Source organism: Doryrhamphus excisus, chromosome 10 (assembly GCF_030265055.1).
Source record: "Doryrhamphus excisus isolate RoL2022-K1 chromosome 10, RoL_Dexc_1.0, whole genome shotgun sequence".
NCBI classification, from domain to species: Eukaryota; Metazoa; Chordata; class Actinopteri; order Syngnathiformes; family Syngnathidae; genus Doryrhamphus; species Doryrhamphus excisus.
The window spans coordinates 17,081,312-17,103,110 of NC_080475.1; the positions used below are offsets into that span (position 1 = coordinate 17,081,312).

At 43.4% G+C, this 21,799-nt stretch overlaps 1 protein-coding gene across 9 annotated transcripts in view; it reads right to left on the reverse strand.

Moving 5' to 3' along the window:
- casz1 (castor zinc finger 1) overlaps positions 1–21,799 on the reverse strand; it is a 149,647-nt gene that overhangs the window by 14,992 nt on the left and 112,856 nt on the right. For 6 of the 9 annotated variants that reach the window (XM_058083441.1, XM_058083442.1, XM_058083439.1 and 3 more), the window contains 5 exons: positions 11,274–11,840; positions 7,278–8,169; positions 5,791–5,856; positions 2,916–3,012; positions 258–422 (listed from right to left, as the gene is read on the reverse strand). In XM_058083441.1, coding sequence (XP_057939424.1) covers positions 258–422; positions 2,916–3,012; positions 5,791–5,856; positions 7,278–8,169; positions 11,274–11,796 — 1,743 coding nt within the window. In that variant the 5' untranslated portion in view covers positions 11,797–11,840. Of the gene's footprint in view, positions 1–257; positions 423–2,915; positions 3,013–5,790; positions 5,857–7,277; positions 8,170–11,273; positions 11,857–21,799 lie in introns of those variants that run through there. The other 3 variants (XM_058083438.1, XM_058083445.1, XM_058083440.1) reach the window with 3 other exon arrangements.

The window sequence follows — 21,799 nt, forward strand, 5'->3', positions numbered from 1 at the left end:
GCAGAATATATATATGTAATAATAGTATAACAATATAATAGTCTGACTCCCGGTGACTACTAAACTCATCACATAGTAACTTAACACTAAAAAGATATATCTAAAAATATACAAACCTGCACTAATGCACGTTTGAAATGTTTAAACACTTGTAACTAAAAATGTAAAAATGTAACTAATATCTGGTCAAGTTCATATCCGGCCAAACGAGTGTTTGCAAGTGTGTGTTGGCGGGTGTTTTCTTGTTCTGGTTGTACCTGCATGCAGTGGTAATGTGTACTTTTGCCATTGAGGTGGCATCCATGGTAGTACACACTGCAGTCATCCAGAGGACTGAAGCGCATGAAACCGTGCTGCAGGGAGTTGTCTCTCTTCTTGTGCATGTTGTAGTGCCTGATTACATCCTGCTTACTGGTAAACCTCTGCAAAAAAAATACAAGGGTGGGGGGTGGGGTGAAGGACGTAAAACAACAAGGTTATTTTAAACCAGTCACAAAATCAGCAACTATCTCTGTGGAAACGGCAGCGGCAACGCGTAGAGGTCAATTGACGTTTGGATGAATAATGTGGGATGGAATGGCCATTTTCTTAACCCGGCTGTTGTGTTTGCTTATGGTGTAGTATATGTATGTACGTATGTACTTTGTCTGCTTATGTAAGCAAATGTAATATGATCTCAAAAGTGAGTGATGTTTCTGGCTTTAGAAAATGATGATCGAAGGACAACAATATATTCTAGTAGAGATAAAATAAACAAGAAGAATATTGACACGGGGCGTTCAAGTGTCTATAATCAAAGATTTACTTTACACCTCACATTCGTCTTCAAGATATGGGCAAAATTAGATCCAAAAGATGGCATATTTGGTATATAAAAAGTTAATATTACAACACTGGAAAAATTAAAATGCCGCAGAGTTAGAAAAATAGAAATCATTATTGGCATATTATTTCAGTGTGGTGAAATTTATCTCAGCAGACAATAATAAAGATAATAAACAGCCTATCCGACCAATTGAAACCAATCCATTGCTATTTGCCCACATTTTCACTTGGTTGTAATTTTGTGGGTATGATTTGAGTGTCATGTGCTGTTGTGTTATTATTCTTATTATTATGTTTTGGATAATGTACGTATCTTGTTGCCCTTTGGACTATTTAAACAATGACAAATATGACTGCATGTAGATGATTAATCAGAGGTGCACATAGCGGGAAAGGGTGACGAACGAACCAAAAAATTTTTTTTTTCCTTTCAGTTTGCAGATAGGGTTTCACTTAGAATCGTGGTAGCGTAATTCCTGAACACTTTCTGTTGTTTATGATGAGTGCATGTGCTAAGAGACCTCGCATCTAAAATGTCTAAATAAACGATCCCTCCCACATGCAGCAGTTAGAAAGCAGAAAAGGGATTCCTGTGGGACTCGCAGCAACCAAATCTGCTGTAATTGGCCTTAAGCTGATGTAAGAGAAACTGTAACGGGAGACGTGCAAATCAATGAGACACTTCTGTCTTCAATCTATATTCATCTCCAGTTGAGGGAGAAAACATCAGAAAGAAGCATTTTGAAAAGCAACTAATTGCTGCACGAAGTAGGCTAATTGCTTTGTGTCGTGTGTTCCACCCCCCCCCCCCCCCCCCCCCAATAAAAAGCAGCTTTTCGTAGCTCTTGGCCCGTTTCCCGTCGCCTATCATTGAAGATGTTTGACTCCTTTAAGAGTAAACACTTCATTAGGATCTCAGTATTCTGCTCATTTATAATTTTCCAGGAAAAAACGTCTGAGCATCATGCCGATGCCAAGCGGAAGATGAGCGGCAGCATATTCGATCCATCAGGCTGTCCAAAATAGGCCACGGAGAGAGCTGACTGGGAAAAAGATCTCATTTTCAGTTGAGTGGTGATGAAGGTTGGGAGCCACTTGCTACAATTTATTTTAGGATTCCCACTAGTGTGGCAAGATGCACACGCTGTCCCTCATGTACAAGCCCATGAAAGGAGAATGTTAAGACTCAGCCAGTGGGCCAGAGGCTGGCAGTGGGGTAATATTCCAAGAGTGTGTGTCATGTAACATTTCATGAGTTATCACTCCGAAAGGAACTGCTCATCACCGCTTGCCTGTTTTTTTTTTCCTTTTCAGGGAATTGACACCAACAGAGCTGCCTTGCAGAAAATATTTGTGCAGAAGCAGTGGAGAAATGTGGATCACAGCGTGGAAATTGCCGTGATAACCCGAACGAACGTTCTAAATGATGACATGAAATGATTTTCCTTTCTATTCCTCCCAGAGAGCTTCTCATCAGACTGTGAAGCAGAAAACTGAAAGCTTGGATCTGTAATGCTTTCCACCTCATAACCAATATTTATTGAGAGGTAATCTCTCCTCATCACCAGCAGACAAAGGAGATTACGGCTCTTGTGGCTTAATTCACAAAATTGTACCGAAACAAAGGGAAACACAACTAAAGCCGTGCATGGATGGCTGACATCTTAGACAAATGCACCGGTGACTGCAAAATATGACTTTTCTCTGCTTGCACCATACATGAAAAAGGCGAGAACATGATGAACAGTGCAAAATGGGATAAAAATAGCCCATTGCCTCCATTGCATTTTAATAATAAATAGAATTAAACAGATAAATAAAATAAACATTTTATTCATAGGAACAACAGTCGCCAGAGGATACTTGCAAACGGAACTGTGCTCTGTTTGGAAAACCACAGGCTAGCATACTTAGTAAAAATTTGGCAGGATGTTATGAATAATGAAAAGATGACTATTTGTCATACTATTTGTCTACTCTCGGACATCCAGGTCTGTGCCGAAATTCAATTCAATAAAGTCATCTTATTTTTATTTTACAAATGAAAATTTTTGCTTAAAGTGATGTTCAAAAAGTGATAAATTACTCACGCTCACCTGGTAGTTACACTCAGGGTCCATGCAGTGGTAGTGCTCCCTGTACTGGTAGGCACAGTGCACGTGTCCACAGTGCTGACTTCCAGAAAACCTGAAAAAAAGGTGGCAGACAACAGCCCCCCCGCCCCAAAAAAGATTATCATCAACTTTTCAAGAAAAACAAGATGGAACATCCTGTAAACATTGCGATAGCGGTTCTAAAAGGCCTCTATTTCAGATGTGACGTGTGGCCAAGCAGGGTAAAATTCAGTGCAGTGTGAATGCCCTTCACCAACTAACCAGCTGTGTTTTCCCAAATCTAACAAGACGATCGTGACAAGAGACACATAAAGCATTGTTACTTTTTGTATGATTACTCCTTACTTGTATAAGCTGGTTTAGGAGGTCCTTCTATTTTGGACAGATGTGTGACAATAAACGCTATCAAAGAGCCTGTCAACAGTGAAAGCAGGCGCAGTAAAACAGGTGAATGACTTTTCAAAGGCATGACGCTCACCTCACCTTCAAAGTAACGTTGCTGGCAGCCCCCACCCATTCCCGCTCGTGCTCTCAACACACTGCTGCGACAATTTAGCAGTCTGTCACACCAATTTCAGCAAAATTATCTCCACTTATTGCTAAAGCAGCCGTACGACACACTTATTACACACATGCTCTCCACAAAAGCCCCCTGATGCTTTATGTCTCCACGCTGTAAAAATCCTCTTAAAATTGGTGTCGTTATTGTATTCTTTTTGAGGAAAGATTTCCACTTTTTGCCGTGGAGGAACACTGTGTTCATCCCAAACCTTCCTTCACCGTGTGGCAGAACAAGGCGGCTGCCCGCTACAGTACAGCAACTTTATGGTGCTGATGATAAGCCAAACGATGATGACTGTTAAAATCCTCCAATTACCAGTGAAAACACACAAATAAACATTGCACCGCAGCTGCCAAGAACTCCATCTGCTAGTGCAAGGAGGTGGGGGGGTTGGGGGTGGAACTAAGTAATATATTTTCCATCTCTCTTTCTGTTTTTTCTTGTTCGGATTATCCCAGAGCTGCATTTACAGATCACTTTGCAGAGTTCATTAAGCTAATTGAACGGCATATCCACGACTCTTTTTTTTAATTTTTAAGTTGTGTGTGAGTGAAAGTGTCTGGAATATGGTGATAGAAATAAGGATGGGGAGGGGTTAAAAAGGCAATAAAGCCCACATATGCCCCAAACATTTGTGTTTTCTATACACTCCTTCACGTTTTTATGAACACACAGAGACCCCCCGAGACTAGGGCCCACCCCTCCGCTCATTGCCCAGCTGTATCACTTTGCCTCTGGACAATTCCCACTTGCCGCGTCAGGGGGCCTAATGGGCCGCCGCTATTCAGCTGCAGATTAAATATTAATATCGCCGCGATGCAGAGATTGCAGAGCATCTCCAGTTACAATAGAGAGACACAGATCAAAGTGGCGAGGCAATTCATGGGTGCACGGAAGCAAGAGGGAAAACTGCAACGAAACATGAGCAGGGAACCAAATGCATCATGGTGAGGAGATGAGATAACTTTTCCCCGTTTAACAAGAATTGTACAAAGCTGGTTTTAGTCCTGGTTGTGTGTGCTCATGACCTCCAATGAGGACCCTCGCCTGCTACCACCTCCCACTCTCTGTGCTAAAGTTGCCCTTTTTATGAGCTCTCCATTCCCATTTTTCCGTCCCTCTTTCTCTTTTTTCACCCCCAACCCAACACGGAAATTGAAACTGTATCTGAGCTTATCTGCAGCCTCCTCGTGCATCAACTGCCGAGATGTTTAGACAAATTTTATGCATTATGCAGTGCAAATATCAAAACAGTTCTTGGCAGTGCCAGCAGAAGCCTCATTAAAAATTCCTTAATTAAATCTTCTTGCAAAATGTAATCAGTCCAAGGAAGAGGTTTTGTGTGTGTGTGTGTTTGTGTGTCAGTGCCAAGGCTTTGATTTGTGCCCTTCATGTTATGGCTTGGAGAAATAATCATTAACACCAAAGCCACTTTGGCTTTTCAAATGCGGTTTTTCTTTCTTTTTAGACGGAATAAACAAACAAGAGATAATCACCTTTGAGCATCATCTCAAAATGCATCCAGAAAGGTGAGGTTGTGTATTGTTCTGAGCGGCCATCGAAAGACGCCTCTCCCCTCCTGATGTTTTTGTCACTGATTGACTTTATTATGAGTCCTGCATTCAACCATGAATGTCAGACCTAAAGAAAGCCCCTTTGCACACATCTTTTGATCTATTTTGAGAAGTTCCAGGTACCGGATAGATGACAATGTTGTGAAAATGATCCTTGCTCACAGTACCCTGCGTATGTACGCCAACTCCAGGTTTTTAATACTCTACTCTGCATACTTTGGGGCGGAGAATTTGAGTTATGTTGGCAACGAGTAAGTACAAAAACATACCTTTTTTCACGTTTATTATCATTAAATTTACCAGAGAGTGCTCTGAAAAAAAGTTCTGTCTTGCCGTACGGCAGCAGCGACAGATCCAGTGTGAGCCCGCCCGGGGTTATATGTCATACTAAAGTGTTGACTAGCATCTTAAAAGTTTGCTTTTCACCAGAATAAGTAAACCTACTGAGAGTTGTATTGCAGCTCCACACCCCGGGAAGGTATTCAAACATTTACAGTCAGAGGCACAATCAAGACAATTCTTTTTCATTATCCACCATCCCTCTCGCCACATAAATTGAAGTCTTTTCTTAATCAATTCACTGCACACAGAGCATCATAGCACAATCTAGTTACACCACTGAATAAAAGACCATCAGTGGAAAAGGAAATGGTTTGTCTGTTTGGATGTATTGTTTCATTGGTGCTAAGCACGGCCCCTTGAGGGATTTGCATACCTGGCAATGTATTTCTGGTAGAGGTTGACATCGTCGCTGGCAGGTTTATCTGGTGGCAGGCCATTCCTAATGCCGCAGCAAACACAAAAGAGACAGGATTAATGGCAGGTTTGGGCTGCCTGTTGTTAATAAACACAAAGTGACACAATATTTACTTGGGGAAACTTTTGGCTATCAATTCACATTTTCTTGTGGCTGAGCAGCTTTTTCCTGTGCCGCATGAATCAGAGATAGGAGCACATGTTTGATGCATGGCCTTTCAGCCAATGGAAGGAGAAATGCAAGAGCAAAAAAGGGACATTAATCTTTTATGGAGGTATTTTGGTGAGTGCGTATATGCAAAATTGGATAATGGGGTGGAGGAAGAGAAAGAACATTCTCTAATCTTCCCTACGGGACTATTCCTCTTACATCCAGTCGGACAACAGTGAAACAACTTTGAATTGATTGAAATCACGACTATTTTTGTCACCTGAGATATGACTGCCTTCATAGAAGGTGCTGGAAGGTTCTATAGAGTGACAGTTAACATTCCTTTGGTCCCTCACAGCAGTGGCATTTAGTTCCTTGTGAAGCACCACAGCGGCAATGACCTGAGGTTAATCTGGCCCAGGGGGGAGGATGTTCTGCCAGAGCATCTCCTGCCTTCGATGGGTCAGTCAGCCAGGCTTGTTAGTTCAGGCTACTGTGAAGCCGAAACACCATGCATGCCAGGCCCTCAGGCAGAAGTGCCTGAGGGCTCTCGGATGGCACCTTTGATAGGTCTCACCTAACCAGAAACACGATTAAAACCAATCAAACATACTCGGAGAGTGTTTTGGGAAGCAGTCACACTCCCCAAACCCCTTGTTCACTTGCCTTACTCGTCAGGCAGTGTTGCGTCTGCCCCTGTGACTCCCAGGAAGGTTAGCCATGACTCCAAAGTAATTAAAGGGAGACTTCTTCCACCCTAGCCGAAACCCACCAAGTCAGTCACTTTGCTATGACTGTGCTAAATCAGCGTCCATGGGGCCGCTTCAGTGAGTAAACACTTCATGTCCTTTTGCAACTCATCATGTCTCAGATCAATTGGGCTGCATGCGCTATTTCACACTACAGTGCTGGTGGTAGCAATTACCTTTACGTTGGACTAACTGACTTCCTGTAGTGGCTAAGTGGGAGTGAGATGCACCGAATCAACAATCTGTTATTCTGAGAAACGTCAAAGAAGTCAAACCTCTGGGCTTGTAACATTTATATGGCACAGCATTTTCATAGCCTGCCATAATCGCCCCCTGGAAACACATTGCAATATAGGGAGTTCTAAATGCATTATGTATTTAATTTGGGGGACTTTAGTCAATCTAACATCAAAATCTGTCATGAAAACCTTACAATTGACGAGTTCTGGAATATACAAACCTGTTCTCTAGCGTGTCGAGTGTCTAGGGATGTGAAAGACAATTTAGGGGAAGTTTTCTGTGTGTGGAACGCGTGAGTAGACTTACTTAACGGAGGACACAGTGCCAGTGGTGATGGAGTCAGTCTTGGAAAAGCTGGACTTCAGGTAGTCAGCGGTGAAGCTTATATGGCCCGTCTGGTCCACGGTGAGACCTGGTGCAATGCTGGCCCCAGTGGCACCCATGGTGGGGACAGCGGGAGCTCCAGGATTCCCTGGTGCGGTTGCAAGGATGTTGGGCATCAACGAGCCTTCTGGATTTCCCGGCATCAGCTTCTGGATTGTTCTGATGTCATACTTGGAAGGGCGGCCAACTTTCCCAGTCTTAAAGGCGATGGCGCCGCCCATGTCAGGGTTGCCCTCACCCGGCTTAAAAAGGTTGAGGAACTTGACGTTCTCCAGATCATACTTGGAGGGTCGTTTAAAAGCATTACCATTCGGCTGGATGCTCTCACCCATTTTCAGTTTCTGAATGAAGAAGTCATATTTGGAGGCCCGGGAAGCCATGTTCTGCATGTGAGAGGGATTGGATGGTTGTGCGTCGCCTGCTGGGGCTCCTTGCTGCTTGTGATCCAAGCTAGTGGGATAAATCTGGGCCTCGGCCCCCGGGAGGCACCCGGAGGTTTGGAGCATGGTTGGACTTTTGTCTTGGGACAGTTTTGAGTTGAGGTCATCTGGTTTGGGTGGGGAAGCATGCATGGGCCAAGGTAGGGTCTCACCAGTTTTGAGCTTACGGATGTACTCTTCGTACTTGGAGAAGCGGGCTCGGCGAGACGCCTCATCGCTGCTGAGGGATGAGGGGTCTGAGGTAGCGGCTTTGAGCTTTTCAAAGCTGATTTTCTTGGTCAGCTCATCCCGCATCTGATGGTCATCATAGCCAAACATTCCCAAAAACTCATTCATCGTGGTGGCCGCATAGTCTCGGAGGGCAGATGCTTCTCCTGAAAGAGTAGAAGGGTCATTTGTGACTAGGGTTGGCCATTTAGATTCCTCGTTTCGATTCCGATTACTAGTGAAGTCAGTATGCCCAAAGTCAGCTGGGGTAGGCTCCCTAGTGAGGATAAGTGGCATAGAAAATGGATGGCTGGATGTATGGTGTTCACCTTTGTTGCTACGAGAAAGTAAGCATGCACCACATTTAAGGTTGTCATGGGTGAACAATATGAATGAAAATATACAGCTGAACGATGTATTAGATCTGATTGCAAAGACTGTATCTTGTGTCACTTTGTGAGCTGAGGTAGACCCATAAAAGAATGCACCAGACAATCTTTTGTCTTAGTGAGCTTCTGTCTCTCCTCATCATTGGCACAACCACAGGGTAAGAGGCAAAAAGTTATTTAAATTTGAAAAGGAGTGCTTTATTGCTTTGTATCCACAGAGCCCACTTAAAGCTGGTCAGAGGGTCTACCACCTACCACCCGTGTAATTAATACACAAATATTTCTGCTCATGTCTCCAATTTCTCAGTGATTGCTAAATGAGTTGCTGCGCTCTGCTTTTCACATCTCCTGCACAGCATGTAAAATAATCCCCAAATTTCCACCCGCCGCTTTAGTGGTCACTCTTCTGCATGGTGGATCAGTGTGAAAGATTATCCGGTGAATCGAAAAGGGCATGAAACATTGAAGTGGAATTAGTGAATGGCTTGTGTTTGTCTTCGATGATTGAAATGTTTTTATAGAATTGAAACTGGAATTACACTCCACGTGTAGATAAAGACAGCATGTAAATGTGCTTCAATAAAGCGCCAACAGGTATCACGGACTTTGGTCCAGCTGTATTCCCCCCCCTCCCCAAGTCATTTTAGGACACAGTGGGTCATATATCTCCAAAGTTAGGGCAGGCCGGCCCATACTGCAATGGGGCACAGCATAGCATTACACTTGACTACTCAAGGTATAATGAAAAGGTTTCACTCAACATCTTTGGAATGAAATCATACTACCAAATTGCTAATTCAAATATTATACTTATATGATAATCACTTATGTAAATATTGACCCAGTTATCTTTAATCTTGAGTTGTGCATTGGAACAGGTATCGTATTTAAAATAAAAATATATATCTATAATATATATTTAATTTCAGGTAGTACGGACATCCTTATTTACATATGATATGATCATCATTGTGAAAGTGAGGAAAAAAGAGCAGAGTGTATTTAAAGAGGCAGTCATGTGACGTGCTATCAATGCAAGGCAAATGATTTGTCTTGAAAGGATTAGGGCTGCCATACACAGGAGATAACCTTTTTCAAACACTTTTCCACTGAAACCATATCAGGCTACTTCTCACTGCTGGCAAATAGCAAAGCCCGACAGCCAAGCTTCTATTCATCCTTTTAAATATAAAGATTGTTGACATTTTATATTTGTCTTTTACTGATTTCCTCTTTAAAATAATTGAAAAATCTTCCTGGCAAAAGGCAACACGGCACACGCCCGTCTTTCTATATTTGAGACAATTAGTCTGCATTTTTCCTCACAGATATGATAACAGATGGACATTATAGCTCCTTTAGGCTAACCAAATATGGGCATCAGTGTGCTGTGCCATCGCTGTTCTGTTGACGGGAATGAGAGCAAGGGGTGTCGCTGATGATAAAGGTGCATGCTTGTGGCTATATAAGGACTAATCTGGATTTGGAACACGATTAGCAAGGTTATCTCTTCATGCACAGCGCAAAAACAATGCAGCATTTCATCCAAGCAGATTCCGATTCATTGTATCATTCATTTAAATCAATCATTTAAATCAATAATATGTCCAAAATGCCAGGGAAAGGAAAAGGTACCGGGATACAAGGGGAATGGTGCGTATATATTTGATATATTATTTTCCTTTGACATTCACAAAGCTGCCCTAAAGTGGTGTTAAATAGCTTAAAATAAACATTAACCATTTACAGTGGCCTTAAAAGTCCAAATGGAAGTCATGGGCCATTTGAGCATCTCTGTCATTGCTTTGACAATCTTTTTAATCATTTTTTATTTCCCATTGACTGGCTCGCGCGAGGGCTCTAATTCGACATCTAAATTATCTCCGAAAACTCTTCTCGGCTTTTGCACTGATAGGAAATCCTGCACGATGCCTCAGTGTGAGGAGTTAAATGTTTTGAAGGTCGCAGTTTCTCTCATTGATCTTGCAATGTTTGTTAATTACATTGTCACTGATGTTGTGAGAGATAATTAAGCCACTATGTTTATATGCATAATTATGTGCACTCCGCATCAGCCTTTAAACGACAGCGGAGAGAGAGCGAGGAAGAGAGAGAAATGTTTTAATTGTGTGCTGAGTAGAACTGTGGAAGTATAGATGCCCTACTTGCAATCAACAAAAATAACTGTGAGGGAAACAAAATGAAGTGTTTGCATGCAATGTTTAGAAGTTAAGGTGTCGGCTCTTTGTGCAAAATGACAGTCATACAAAAAGTACAAATGCAACAAATGCAAACCACAGGTATTCTTTTCTGAGAAACTTACACGTAATGTGAGCACAAACATTGCATACATGTTCAAAACGTAACCGTACTACATTCTTGACTTTGATAATAGTGCTTGCCCTGACGGTGCAGCAGTGGCTAGCTCTACTGAGCTTGTATAGCCGTCGCAAAAGACTCAATATGTAATCCTGAGTGTAATATGAAGTTTAGCCCCCCCCCCATGTGTTCTTGGCCCACAGCTGCTACAACGGTCTTTTCGCTGTAAGCCTACTCCATTTCTGAATTTCTTCATACAGTTTAGTACACACTGACAAGTTCCTGTGTTCACCCTCCAGCATGCCGGTTGAATCTGTCTTTGGGGTAATAATGTCACTGACTATTCATAATGTAACTCTAGAGTGTCTCTCTCCAATAATGGCCACACTTAAGCTTATGTGTATGTGGCAATGTCACACACACACACACACACACACACACACCCATACAGCCTGAGCCTTTGCCCCTTAATACTCTAAAGTGGAATTTTTTGAAGGGCAAAGCTAGTGATGACCCTTTAAAGCAGAAGCAATTGTGATTGGAGGATGAAGAGTTCAAAGTACCTGGAGAGGAGAAAGGTGCTTGACGAGTCTGGGCCTCGCTCGGTGGCACGTAGGCGTCAGGTTTCGAAGGCCCGTCGTCAACATCTTTGTCGTCATGGTAGTTGCCATCCTGAGAGCAAGGTAAGGGCTCCGCCTCCTCACCGTTGTCCTCCTCGTCGCTGCAGCCTTTGGGTTGTACCATGTACACCCCCACGGGAGGGCTGTCTTCATCTTTGGCGTCTTTAAGTTCGGCCTCCTGCTCGTCGCCGCATTCCAGCGGGAATGGCTCGTCACCGTACTCACCATTCACCCACTTCTCAATGGCCTCCCGCCTTTTGTGGTCCTCCTCCAGGCTCTGACTCAGGCTCAGGCTCTCGGGGAAGTTGATCTCGTTGTCATCGTAGTGCGAACTACCACGCTCGCTGGTTTCAGCCACACTCTGGTCTCCTTCTGCGTTTTGGGAGCTGTTGTCAAAAACCACCTGGCGGCTCAGCTTGGCACAGATAGCATTGAGTTTTAGGCCACCTTTCCTTTTGGCGGCCATTTTGGGTTTTCCTGAGGTCGTTTCAGTGCATAAACTCCTTTCAGCTGAAAGACAATTCATTGTCGCAGTTAGACGTGCTGCCGGTGGGGGAACCTCAGGGTCAAAAACAATATCTCATTTCAAACATCACAATGGAAAACACTGACTTTGAAAGGTAACTGCTGCTATCATAAGCCCGCCCCCAAAACACTTAAAAATAAGAGCACAAGACTGAGGCCACAGAGATACTGTACATATCTTTCCAAGTGGTACCTCCGGGGGGGGGCGGGTCAGGGTGGTGGGGAAAAAAACAAAAAGAAAATAGCAGTGGCAGCTGAAACCACAGCCAGATATGTATCACCCCCTCCCCATGACACTATAGTACAAGCTAGCGACATAATCCTTCAAATGACAGCGCTATGGAGACTGAAATGTGAAGTTCACCCTCACCTCAAGAGGCTGTGGTCCTGCCATTGAGCGGGGGGAGGGGGCATTCGTGAACCACTGACCAAAAATAAGAGGCATTTTGGGGCTGTTTGGATTACTCATGTTGACCATTAAGATTAGCATCACGCTATGGAGGCTACTTTATCATGTTCAGCTCAAGACCTGCTATATCTGTAATTTATAGCATCATCTACATTACAACACCGGATATCCATGTATGACGGAGCTTTAAAAAATGTGTGCCTGCTTCAAAATAAAAAACATTTTATAAAACAACACTGAAAATGATATTTGACACATAAAGTGACATGTGTCATGCAGAAACATACAATACGGCCGGCCGTCGCTGCTGTCCTCGATACGCTGTGAACAATAGAGCGTGCTTTGGGGCTGGAATGGGTGGCATTATTTCAACCCAAGCGGGGCTATCTTTATAACTTGTCCTCTGATGAGGCAGGAACAGCTGCCCGTGGCATTCCATATCCTGAGCTGCCTTTTTAGGGCAGAAAGTGCACTCAGTTACCTTTCACTTTATTTCCAGAGCCGCCAAAGTTCACCTTGCAACGGCATTTTGCACACTCCAACTCAAGGCCAGATTTTTATCGAGGTTGTAAATAACCAAGGAGTAACACGCCATTGGTGATATTTTTAAAAGTTGTGATCTGTTTTTTTCATTGCGTTTCATGTAAAGCTCTGGCAGCATCCAGCCAGAGATATGTAGCCTTGTGTTGACTCTGCATCCCGCCTAATGTAATATGCTAAGCTGAGCTACAGACTCACAATTTCAGCGGAGAGGAATGTCTGATATCATAGCTTGCAAAGTTCTATCTTTAAGACTCAATTGACTTTCTATAACAAGTACAAGCCACTTCATTTTCCTTTGGCCATAAAACGCAACACAATCACGCGTGAGCCGTTGCCGGCATTATGTAAATCACGCTGGTGCAACATAAAATCCTGTTTTCATTTTCTTTTGCAAAGAATCATTAGAGGATATGCCATTGCAGGGAGTTTACAAATCACCCCGTCAGCGGACAATGCAAGCCGTGCTCGCCACACATGCTTTCTCGGTTACTGTATTTACATTCTAGACTTCCTCTGCCAAACAATGACTTCAGGAATGATGTTGTTTTTGAGAGTTGGGCTTGAGAGACTATTAACGGCGCGTTGTACCACCAATAAGGTGTTAGACAATCGCAGGCGGGGGGTGAAAGGGTCACGGTTTCAGAAGACAGCAATTCTGGGGGTGGGGTGGGCAAAAGCAGCTGGAAAAACTATTGGCAATATATTGGCAATAACATACTTTGTGGACTTTTACAAGTACCCTCCCAGTGAAGATTGGGGTGCTTTGCTTGTTGCCGCGAAGGTCATTTTCTGTGTTTACTGTGTCCACTACTTCATGATTTAAGTACCTTTGCCTCACAGCCTCCAGATCCTAGTAGGAAATGACCCCTGTTTGTTTCCTTCCATTAGAGACTATTTATGTAGGATTTTCTGTTAACAACAACGAACGCCAGCAGAACGTACTTAAAACCCCCCAAGGAGGACCATGTTAAGGTTGGATGGTTTATAGAAGCTGTCTTCACTATTATTTATGCTGAGCGTTCTGTTCACAGCAGCTTTTTTTGCCCTTTGCTTACATTACAGATCGCTATGGTAACACTAAGCTGTTTACCTCAAGTCGTTTGTGTGCATGATAGCGTACAATGATATCAAATCTAACGGGACGGAGATGAAAGAACAACTCTTCCCTGTGGGACTGACTCCCCCACCTCCCAGAGAGACCAGTAAGTGTTCTGCCTTGTTAATGAATATCGGAGAGAAAAACAAGGCTGTCATGCGGATTGGACATATTTACGCTTTGTTTTAGCCTGATGTGCTAATTGTCAATGAGCTGACAGCGCAGTCGCCATTGGAGGGAAAAAAAGTCATACACAACATCTGAAAGTCATTTGTCCAACTGCTTATGTTACCTGTGACACTATTTTACTGGAAACAGCACAGAGCCGCGAAGCAGCACCATTCATTGTCTTTATAAGGCCAAAACCCAAGGAAAAAGACAATTCTAAATACGCTTCAAATAGCTTTGCGTCTTTTTCAACCTAAGTCTGAAAGACTTAGACAAGTTCTTTTCAGGCCTTGTTTCTCCTTGGCGTTCATGCGGCATTGAGCCCTCTTTGGAGGAGACAAACTACTCCCCAAAGGTCTTGGTGGAGTTTTTTGATGTAGACACTCTGTTTGTGTGCCAGAATGATATCACGTCCAATCAAGAGCTGTTTCAAATCCTAATAACGCTGTTGGAAGTGCATTATTTGTGTGAACAAGCACAGACTGCAATCAAGGCGGCTCTAGAGTAAAGCATGTGAGAATTTTAATGACGGCCGTGATGAGTCGGTCACAGATTTACCTCTATTTGACTTGTGCAATAGTTCCATAAATATCGTTTTCTTTTCACCACGGTGAGCCAATCAAAAATGGATGTCCTTCACATGCATTAATCATGTACTGTATTAAACGCATGTAAGTTATTTTTATGATTATTTTTAACATTACAAGGGATGGTATTTTGTTTCAGACAATTGTATACAATTGTTCATAACGCCAAAGGGTGAAGAAATGATAAACACACTTTTTCTGTCTCATTAAATGCCCTATTCAACATTTATCTACTGTTTATTTACTAAGGTTACATTTTACTTACCTTATTTGCCTAATTAAATATTGACTGTATTTTTTTTGTCCTAAAATATTCTTCTTGTGTGCTGCTAAAAAAAAAAAAAACCTGAACGTTCCCAAAGGCTTAATTTAACATTATTTTGAAATTCAAGCATTCCCAAAATCTCGAGCATGTGTCCTCATTGCTTTGTGCCGTCATCGAAGTAAGCAGTATCACAGTCAGAATGACCGTGTTCGAAGTTGATGCATACTCTCTTTAGTGCTTGCATTTACAACAAACATTTGATAAACAAGCAAATATGAGCAACTTAATGCAACAAGATTGTTATACGATATGCTACTGAGCCCAGCAGGCTGTTTGAAATTGTCAGAGGGACTGCTGGCTCCATGAGTGGAAGGCCACCGATGGACACACGGACCCCAGCATCCGGACCCCTTTGTCATTTAGTACGCAAGAATAACAATAAGCCAGGCTGTGAGATTTTTGCCACAGTTTTTTAAGAGTCTGTGAAGCCGATGCAGAGAAATTTCCATTTTTCCGCATCCATATTTAATTGAGTTTTGTCCCACTGGTGCGGAAATGATTTGTTTTTTGCTCTCTGTTCACTTGACTCCTCTTCGGAGTCGCTAACCCTGATTAAGACGTTCCCGTTAATTTCCCAGCGCACACCTTTTTTTTGTGCATTAATGGTTCTGATCGTCTAATTAAAACTTCTCAGCTCGGCTGCTGATCACCGCTCGTTGTGCCTCTGACCTAAAGTTTTAATTGCCGCATCAGAAGTGATAATAATAATTTTGAGGTTCTGATGATTAAAAACAATGCCATTGCCAACTAGATGATAGATGAAGGTTTGGGGGTGGCCACATCAGAGGTAAAGTTTATGTGAAGTGGGGATTTAGAGAGGAGGCTGTAAAGACGGCTGTGTACTTCCAAGAAGGAAGCGGGGTATGAAGTGGGAGGCGAGGGGGGTCGGAGGATTACGACCGGCGGTAGAAAGGCTGGCAGAGCAGTTTGTAGTCCACCAGCCCACCTGAGCCCAAGTGTATTCCTGAAGGAAGCGGTTTAGTTAGTCTTGGGACACCATTCACCATCACAAATGTAAATCTGCTCACTTTGGAGCTCCCTGGATAGCCGGTGGTAATCCAGGTCTAGAAAGGTGCTTCTACTTAGTTTTATGAAAGACGACGACAGGCCCACAATAGTGATGACATCCAAATAGTAGTATGATGTCCTTCATACTGTACTCAAACGAGTGGGATTATAGGAAATGTGAGCATTTGCGCAACAGTGGAAAATTCCATCACAATCAATTTGTAACATTTGTGGAGTTTTTTTTTAACAGCTGGATTTCTAATGGAGTTTCGAGCTGCAGGATCAATGCGTTGCTGAAAAGTCGGGCACACGATGGCACACACATGCATACAGTCAGAAAGTACTCTTTTTACACACTCTCCTCCCTCACACAAACTGCTTTTTTCCCCAATAATCTATCAATACAGCGCTTTCTGTCCAGAATGTGACCTTGCAAACAGGTCACCTGTTGGAGAGCGCGGAGCTCAAAGATCCCATCTGGACTATTTGGCATCCCTGCTGCCTATGAGCTTGTTAGAATTGTCAAATCCAAGCACGTGCTGGTCATGTCGCCACGAAACCCAAATAAGACGCTGCGGGGTGAGGAGGGTCACTAAAGTAAGAAACATGCAAAGGGCAATGGCTGAAGAAAACAATGTATATTTGAAGTGCAGGAGGAAGTGGAAAAGACATTGAACTTGAGACCTACGCTGAGGACAAATACGCCCCGGGGCTTCATCACAAACAGGGTAATTATGGTGTTTTCCAGAGCAGAGGACACACAGCCTGAAGTGGTTTAAGGGCGAAGATATGAGTGACGAGAACCTTTGTGACAGGCAGGCTCAGAAACAGCCAACTTTTATTCTGTTTGCTTTGGCTAATTCACAGGACACATGGCTAGCTTGTTAATATTGTACAGCAAATCTGGACTCACAGATGGACCCACATGATGACTTCACTCGCCACGGTTTCAATTTCAGGAGTCCCACAAACACACACACACACAATTGGCACACACGGTCCCACGCTTCCAGAGACGGGAAACATGGGAAATTTATTCCTGTGGCTTTGTTTTGGAGCTCAGCTTCCATGTTCACTTTTAAGACGTTCGCAGGAGTGCGATTTGATGAAGCAAGCGCCGCGCTAAATGAGCATACAACTCCCGTGTGTGACCCCCACGGCTGCGGCGTGTGGCGCGGTGGCGGGGCATCCTGGATCGTACAGTGGAGGGGGGGGGGCTCAGCAGCGCACCTCTCAAGAGCCCTTCAGCTAATATCTGTACAGATTAACTGCTTCACTTGTAGTTTGGTCACGGGGATCTCACTTTGTGGCTTGTTGAGAGCAACAGAAGGTGTGTGTGTGTGTGTGTGTGTGTGTGTTGCACTCTTACACACTTTCTGCTCTCAAAGTAAAGACAATGATGTGCTGACCTAATAGGTCAGGTGACCTAGACTGGGATATAATCATTTAGGGTCATGTTTAATTTACCAAAATCCAGAGCCACACTGCTAAGCCAAACACACACACACACACACAGACATGCATACACAATGTCAACCCTCGAGGGTAAATTCAGCACATGCTGCTCCATTAGTTATCAATTACGTCTGGAAATCTCCACCTGGCATCACACTCATAACAACCAAGCCAACACGCAAACACACACACACTTTGTCTTCATCCTCATCGTCGTCATGGGCTCTCCACAGGACGTTTAGGGTGTTTCTGTTTGACAACGGGCGTGAGGTTAACCTTGTTTGGAGGCCCTGTCAGGTTAGATAATGTCAATCCATGACACAGAAGCCCTAATGTGAGGCCTAAAAAAACGTCTGTTTGGATCTTTAGCCACGCCCGACACCAATGTACAGTATGCTAAGGAACGACGCTACGAAGAAATGAGCTGTGGCATTCCTTTAATAAGAGTCTGAGGACACCTTTTTTTACTTTTTTTTTTTTTCAATCCCGGTTTGCCTTTAAAATATGTGCTTAGCCTGACATACTTTTTCACCTGTTTTGGACTGTGTCCATCCATCCATTCTTGTGATCAGATTGGGCTCATCTGATGAGACCCAACCCATGAGCTGAATTATTAAAAAAAAATGTTCTGAGGAAAATATGTACCCTAACAAAAATGTTATTATGATTATAATAATTATTATAGTTTTCTAATGTAGTGTGAAACTGAAGGTCCCATCTTTTGCTAACTATTGTAACCCTGTACAGAGCGAGTTGACTCACTGTTTAAAAAGGCGGTTTTCACCTGAAACGGCAACGATGTCGTTTCTGGGAGTCGAATGAGGAATGTGCCGTGACAACTTCTGAAGGTGTGATAAAACACTTCTCTCAAAATGGGACAAGGGCAAAAAAGAAAAGAAAAAAAACAAGCAGAGCTGCTTTACAGAAAAAGACACATGCCTATTTTGGGTCTCCATATACACAAGGAAGTACTGTTAAGTCGACTCAAACAAATACATTTTCTTTTGATAAAAACCACTGAAACTACTTTAGCATTCTACCCCAAACCCACTTTGTTTCCTGCATCTTTATCGACATGATACTTGTGAGAAGCCACTCACTAAACTGTCACGCACAAACAACTGATGCTTTTCAAACTGTAATATTGATAGCATAAACTCAAATTTACTTGAAAAAGCAACAAACAAAAGGGGAGCCTCAGCGGCGAAGGCAATCCGCTCACATGCTGCATCCAGCTGCCCGTTTTACATTTCTGCAACATTAATATTCCTCTTATTATTATTTTAAAGTGAAAACGGATACTCTGTTGAAGTGCAAATCTGATGAATTACAGGAGCAGATTGCTGCAATTAATTATTAAAACCTATTTTATAAATATTCAGGGCTGTCATGCATCTAATAATGAACGCTTTAGAGGAGGTTACTTCCCGTGTGCATCCTAATGTGTCAGAAATATCACTTTTAATCACGTTTGTGTCAGGAAGTGCTTGGTTAGGAGGAATACAACATCAAATCAAGAAAACGCAACTGCTTTACTACTGTGTTCATCGCAGCCTCGCCCGCTTCAATACTCTTCTCACAGTGCGGTACCTCCACTTCTGTTGCTCGCGGCCCATCTGAGAAGGGGCTGAACACCTTTCAGCTCCCCCTTCTCTAATCTGAATGGAGAATAATGCATTGGCAGCACTCTACCTTCTGGACACACCTAGTCCCAGCGCTACCGCCGCCATATGCTGTCTTGATACATATTCATTACACTTTCTCCTGTGTTGCTGTGCGATGAAGCTTAAATGAGAGTCTCACAACTTCAAATAGGAAAAGAAAACACTAGAGGAAAAGAGTGGAGAAGGTTGGACTCCATCCGCTCTTCTGTGCTGGATATGAAGACCAGTGGGGATGAGTGGTATTTCCAACGTCAATGACGTCATCATTAGATTTGGCCAAAGGGATGGCCGATCCATCGTTTCTACGCCGCTTGTGTTTCTAGCGTATCATCAGTGCCGCTGCAGTACCCAGAATGCCTTGAGAAATAACTTTAAGTGACATGTTTGTGTCAGTCGTGGTTACCCACGTTGATGTTTGAACTTACCTGTTGTACTCTTTATTTGTACTCTGTGACTGAGACTGTTGTTCTGTCTGACTACTGTCAGTAGGTGGCTCGTTAATGGAAGAACTTATTAAGATGAAATGTAAAGTGCTTGCCATGCAGCGGAGTGATGCCAGCTTCTGGACGAAGTTGTAACGGCAGTTACACGTTCAGTCTTCCCATTTTTTAAATAAATGTGAGCAAAAGTGTAGAAAAAAAGCACCAAATCATTGTGTGTTAACCCAAATGTAATTGTGATGTGCTGCCGGATATAAAGTAATGTATGGAAAGCGCTGCCTTTTCATACCTCTCCACATCCATCATCTCATATGCACAATTCACTTCTAACTGTCTGTCACACATCAATTTCAATTATACTTTAACAATGACTACTATTACCGTGCCCTTTATTATATTCTGTATTATCTATTCTGTATTCTGTATATTTTATTCTGGTAGTCCATTTATACCCTCCTGTATAAACAGGCTTTAATACAGCAGTGGCTCCCAAAGTGGGGTACGCGTACCCCCAGGGGTACGTCAATAGCCATAGGGGGTACGTGTATCAAAATGAAAAACAATTAGTGCCTAATACTCAAAATTGAGAGTGTGCCTGAACGCCTCAAAGTGCGAGGAGAAAAGAGCAGGAAGGAGACAGCGGCAAGTTGTTCCTTGCTCTGTGTGCATCATAGCAACAAATTTGTAAGTTTGAATGATTACTTTGCACATTAAAAGTGTTTCATCTTGGAGATTTCATTATATTGGCGTTCCAATTAATCCCGTTCGCCCCCAGAGGTGAAAACCTGGCATTTTCACCCGAAATGATCACGATTGTTAAACTTTCCCCTTCGATTTGGTATGATGGCTTGGGGCACACCTGAGGCAGCTGACCGGTACCGGCAGGCCAAGCGGCATGCGGCTTCAGCGGTGGTCAACTCGGGTGTGGGAGGAATTCGGTGAAGCCACAGAGCACGACTGACTCGGTCGGCCTCAAAGAGGTTCTGGCAAACCGTCGGACGCCTCAGAAAGAGGAAGCAGGGTCTGGTCCACACGGGTTACAGTGGGGGTGGGGGCCTGCTGACCTCGACTGAGGAGGTATTCGGATGTAGTAATAATGATACAGTTTTGACTTTATCAAACGTTGAAAAAACATTAGAAACACAAATACTGTATCTAATTTTACTGGTTTTACTGGTTACTGGCCCCTGTACACACAAATGGTGACAATGAACTAAATAAGTGTAGTTAGTCAAGGAAGGGATGACATTTTTTGGCTAGTACAAAATCAAATGACAATGTGCAATGCAACCTTTACGTAAAGGTTGCACTCTGCAGCAATGCACACACACACACACACACACACACACACACCGCAGTGCTCTGTCAGAGAACACTGTCAGAGCTCCAATGATACCCCATCATTATCTGCACACAGGGCCTCCTTCGTGCGTTCGCTTGTCTCTCTGTCCTCTCCACAACTTCTCGTGGAGGTAGCAATTACTAAAGTGAACATTCTTCATGCAAAGATCCACTTCCCATTGTTTCTTTTTCTTTGGCCTATTAGTGCCGTTTTCCGACTGGTGGCAGAGCTGAACGAACTGGCCGACATTGGCAGCACCTGTGAGTGTGACAGTGTATCGGTGCTCTGTCATTGTATCATTATGAGATTACTTGGTGGCCAGCTGGTGTGCCGTCCCAGATCCCGATCAGTCCTCTAAATGGACAAGAGCAGAGCAAGCCTTGATGTGCCATTGCACTATTTGCTGTACTGTACAATGATGCTTTACCAGGCTGGGATCACAGCTACGCTCCTTTTTCCATTGCTAACAACGCTGCTGCTCGTTGCCTTTCTTCTTCCTCTCCCACCGGAACTTTGGCGTTATCAAAGGTGATCCCTTGCTAAGATGCATTTTCTCAAACGTCGTCTTACACCAGCCATTTCCCTCGTCGCTCTTGGGTAAACGTCACTCATAAAAAAATCAGGGAAGATTTGACGGTGAGATCAAAAAGGGAGGAAGGACAGCAAGGAGAGCGGGGAGATGGGGGAAGAAAAAGATGAACACTATCCTCCTCCCCCATCCAACAACAAGTGCTGAGGGTAATATCTCCGAGCAGGGACTGTGTTTTCAAACGCAAATACAACAAACTGCCATGAGACATCAAAATGGGTGATTTTGACTTCAGAGGGTCTTTAGATGCTTAAGGAGATGTCAAAGTCGGGCCTTTGGGACAGAAGAGTGAGAACAGAAGGTGCCAGAAGGCAGTTA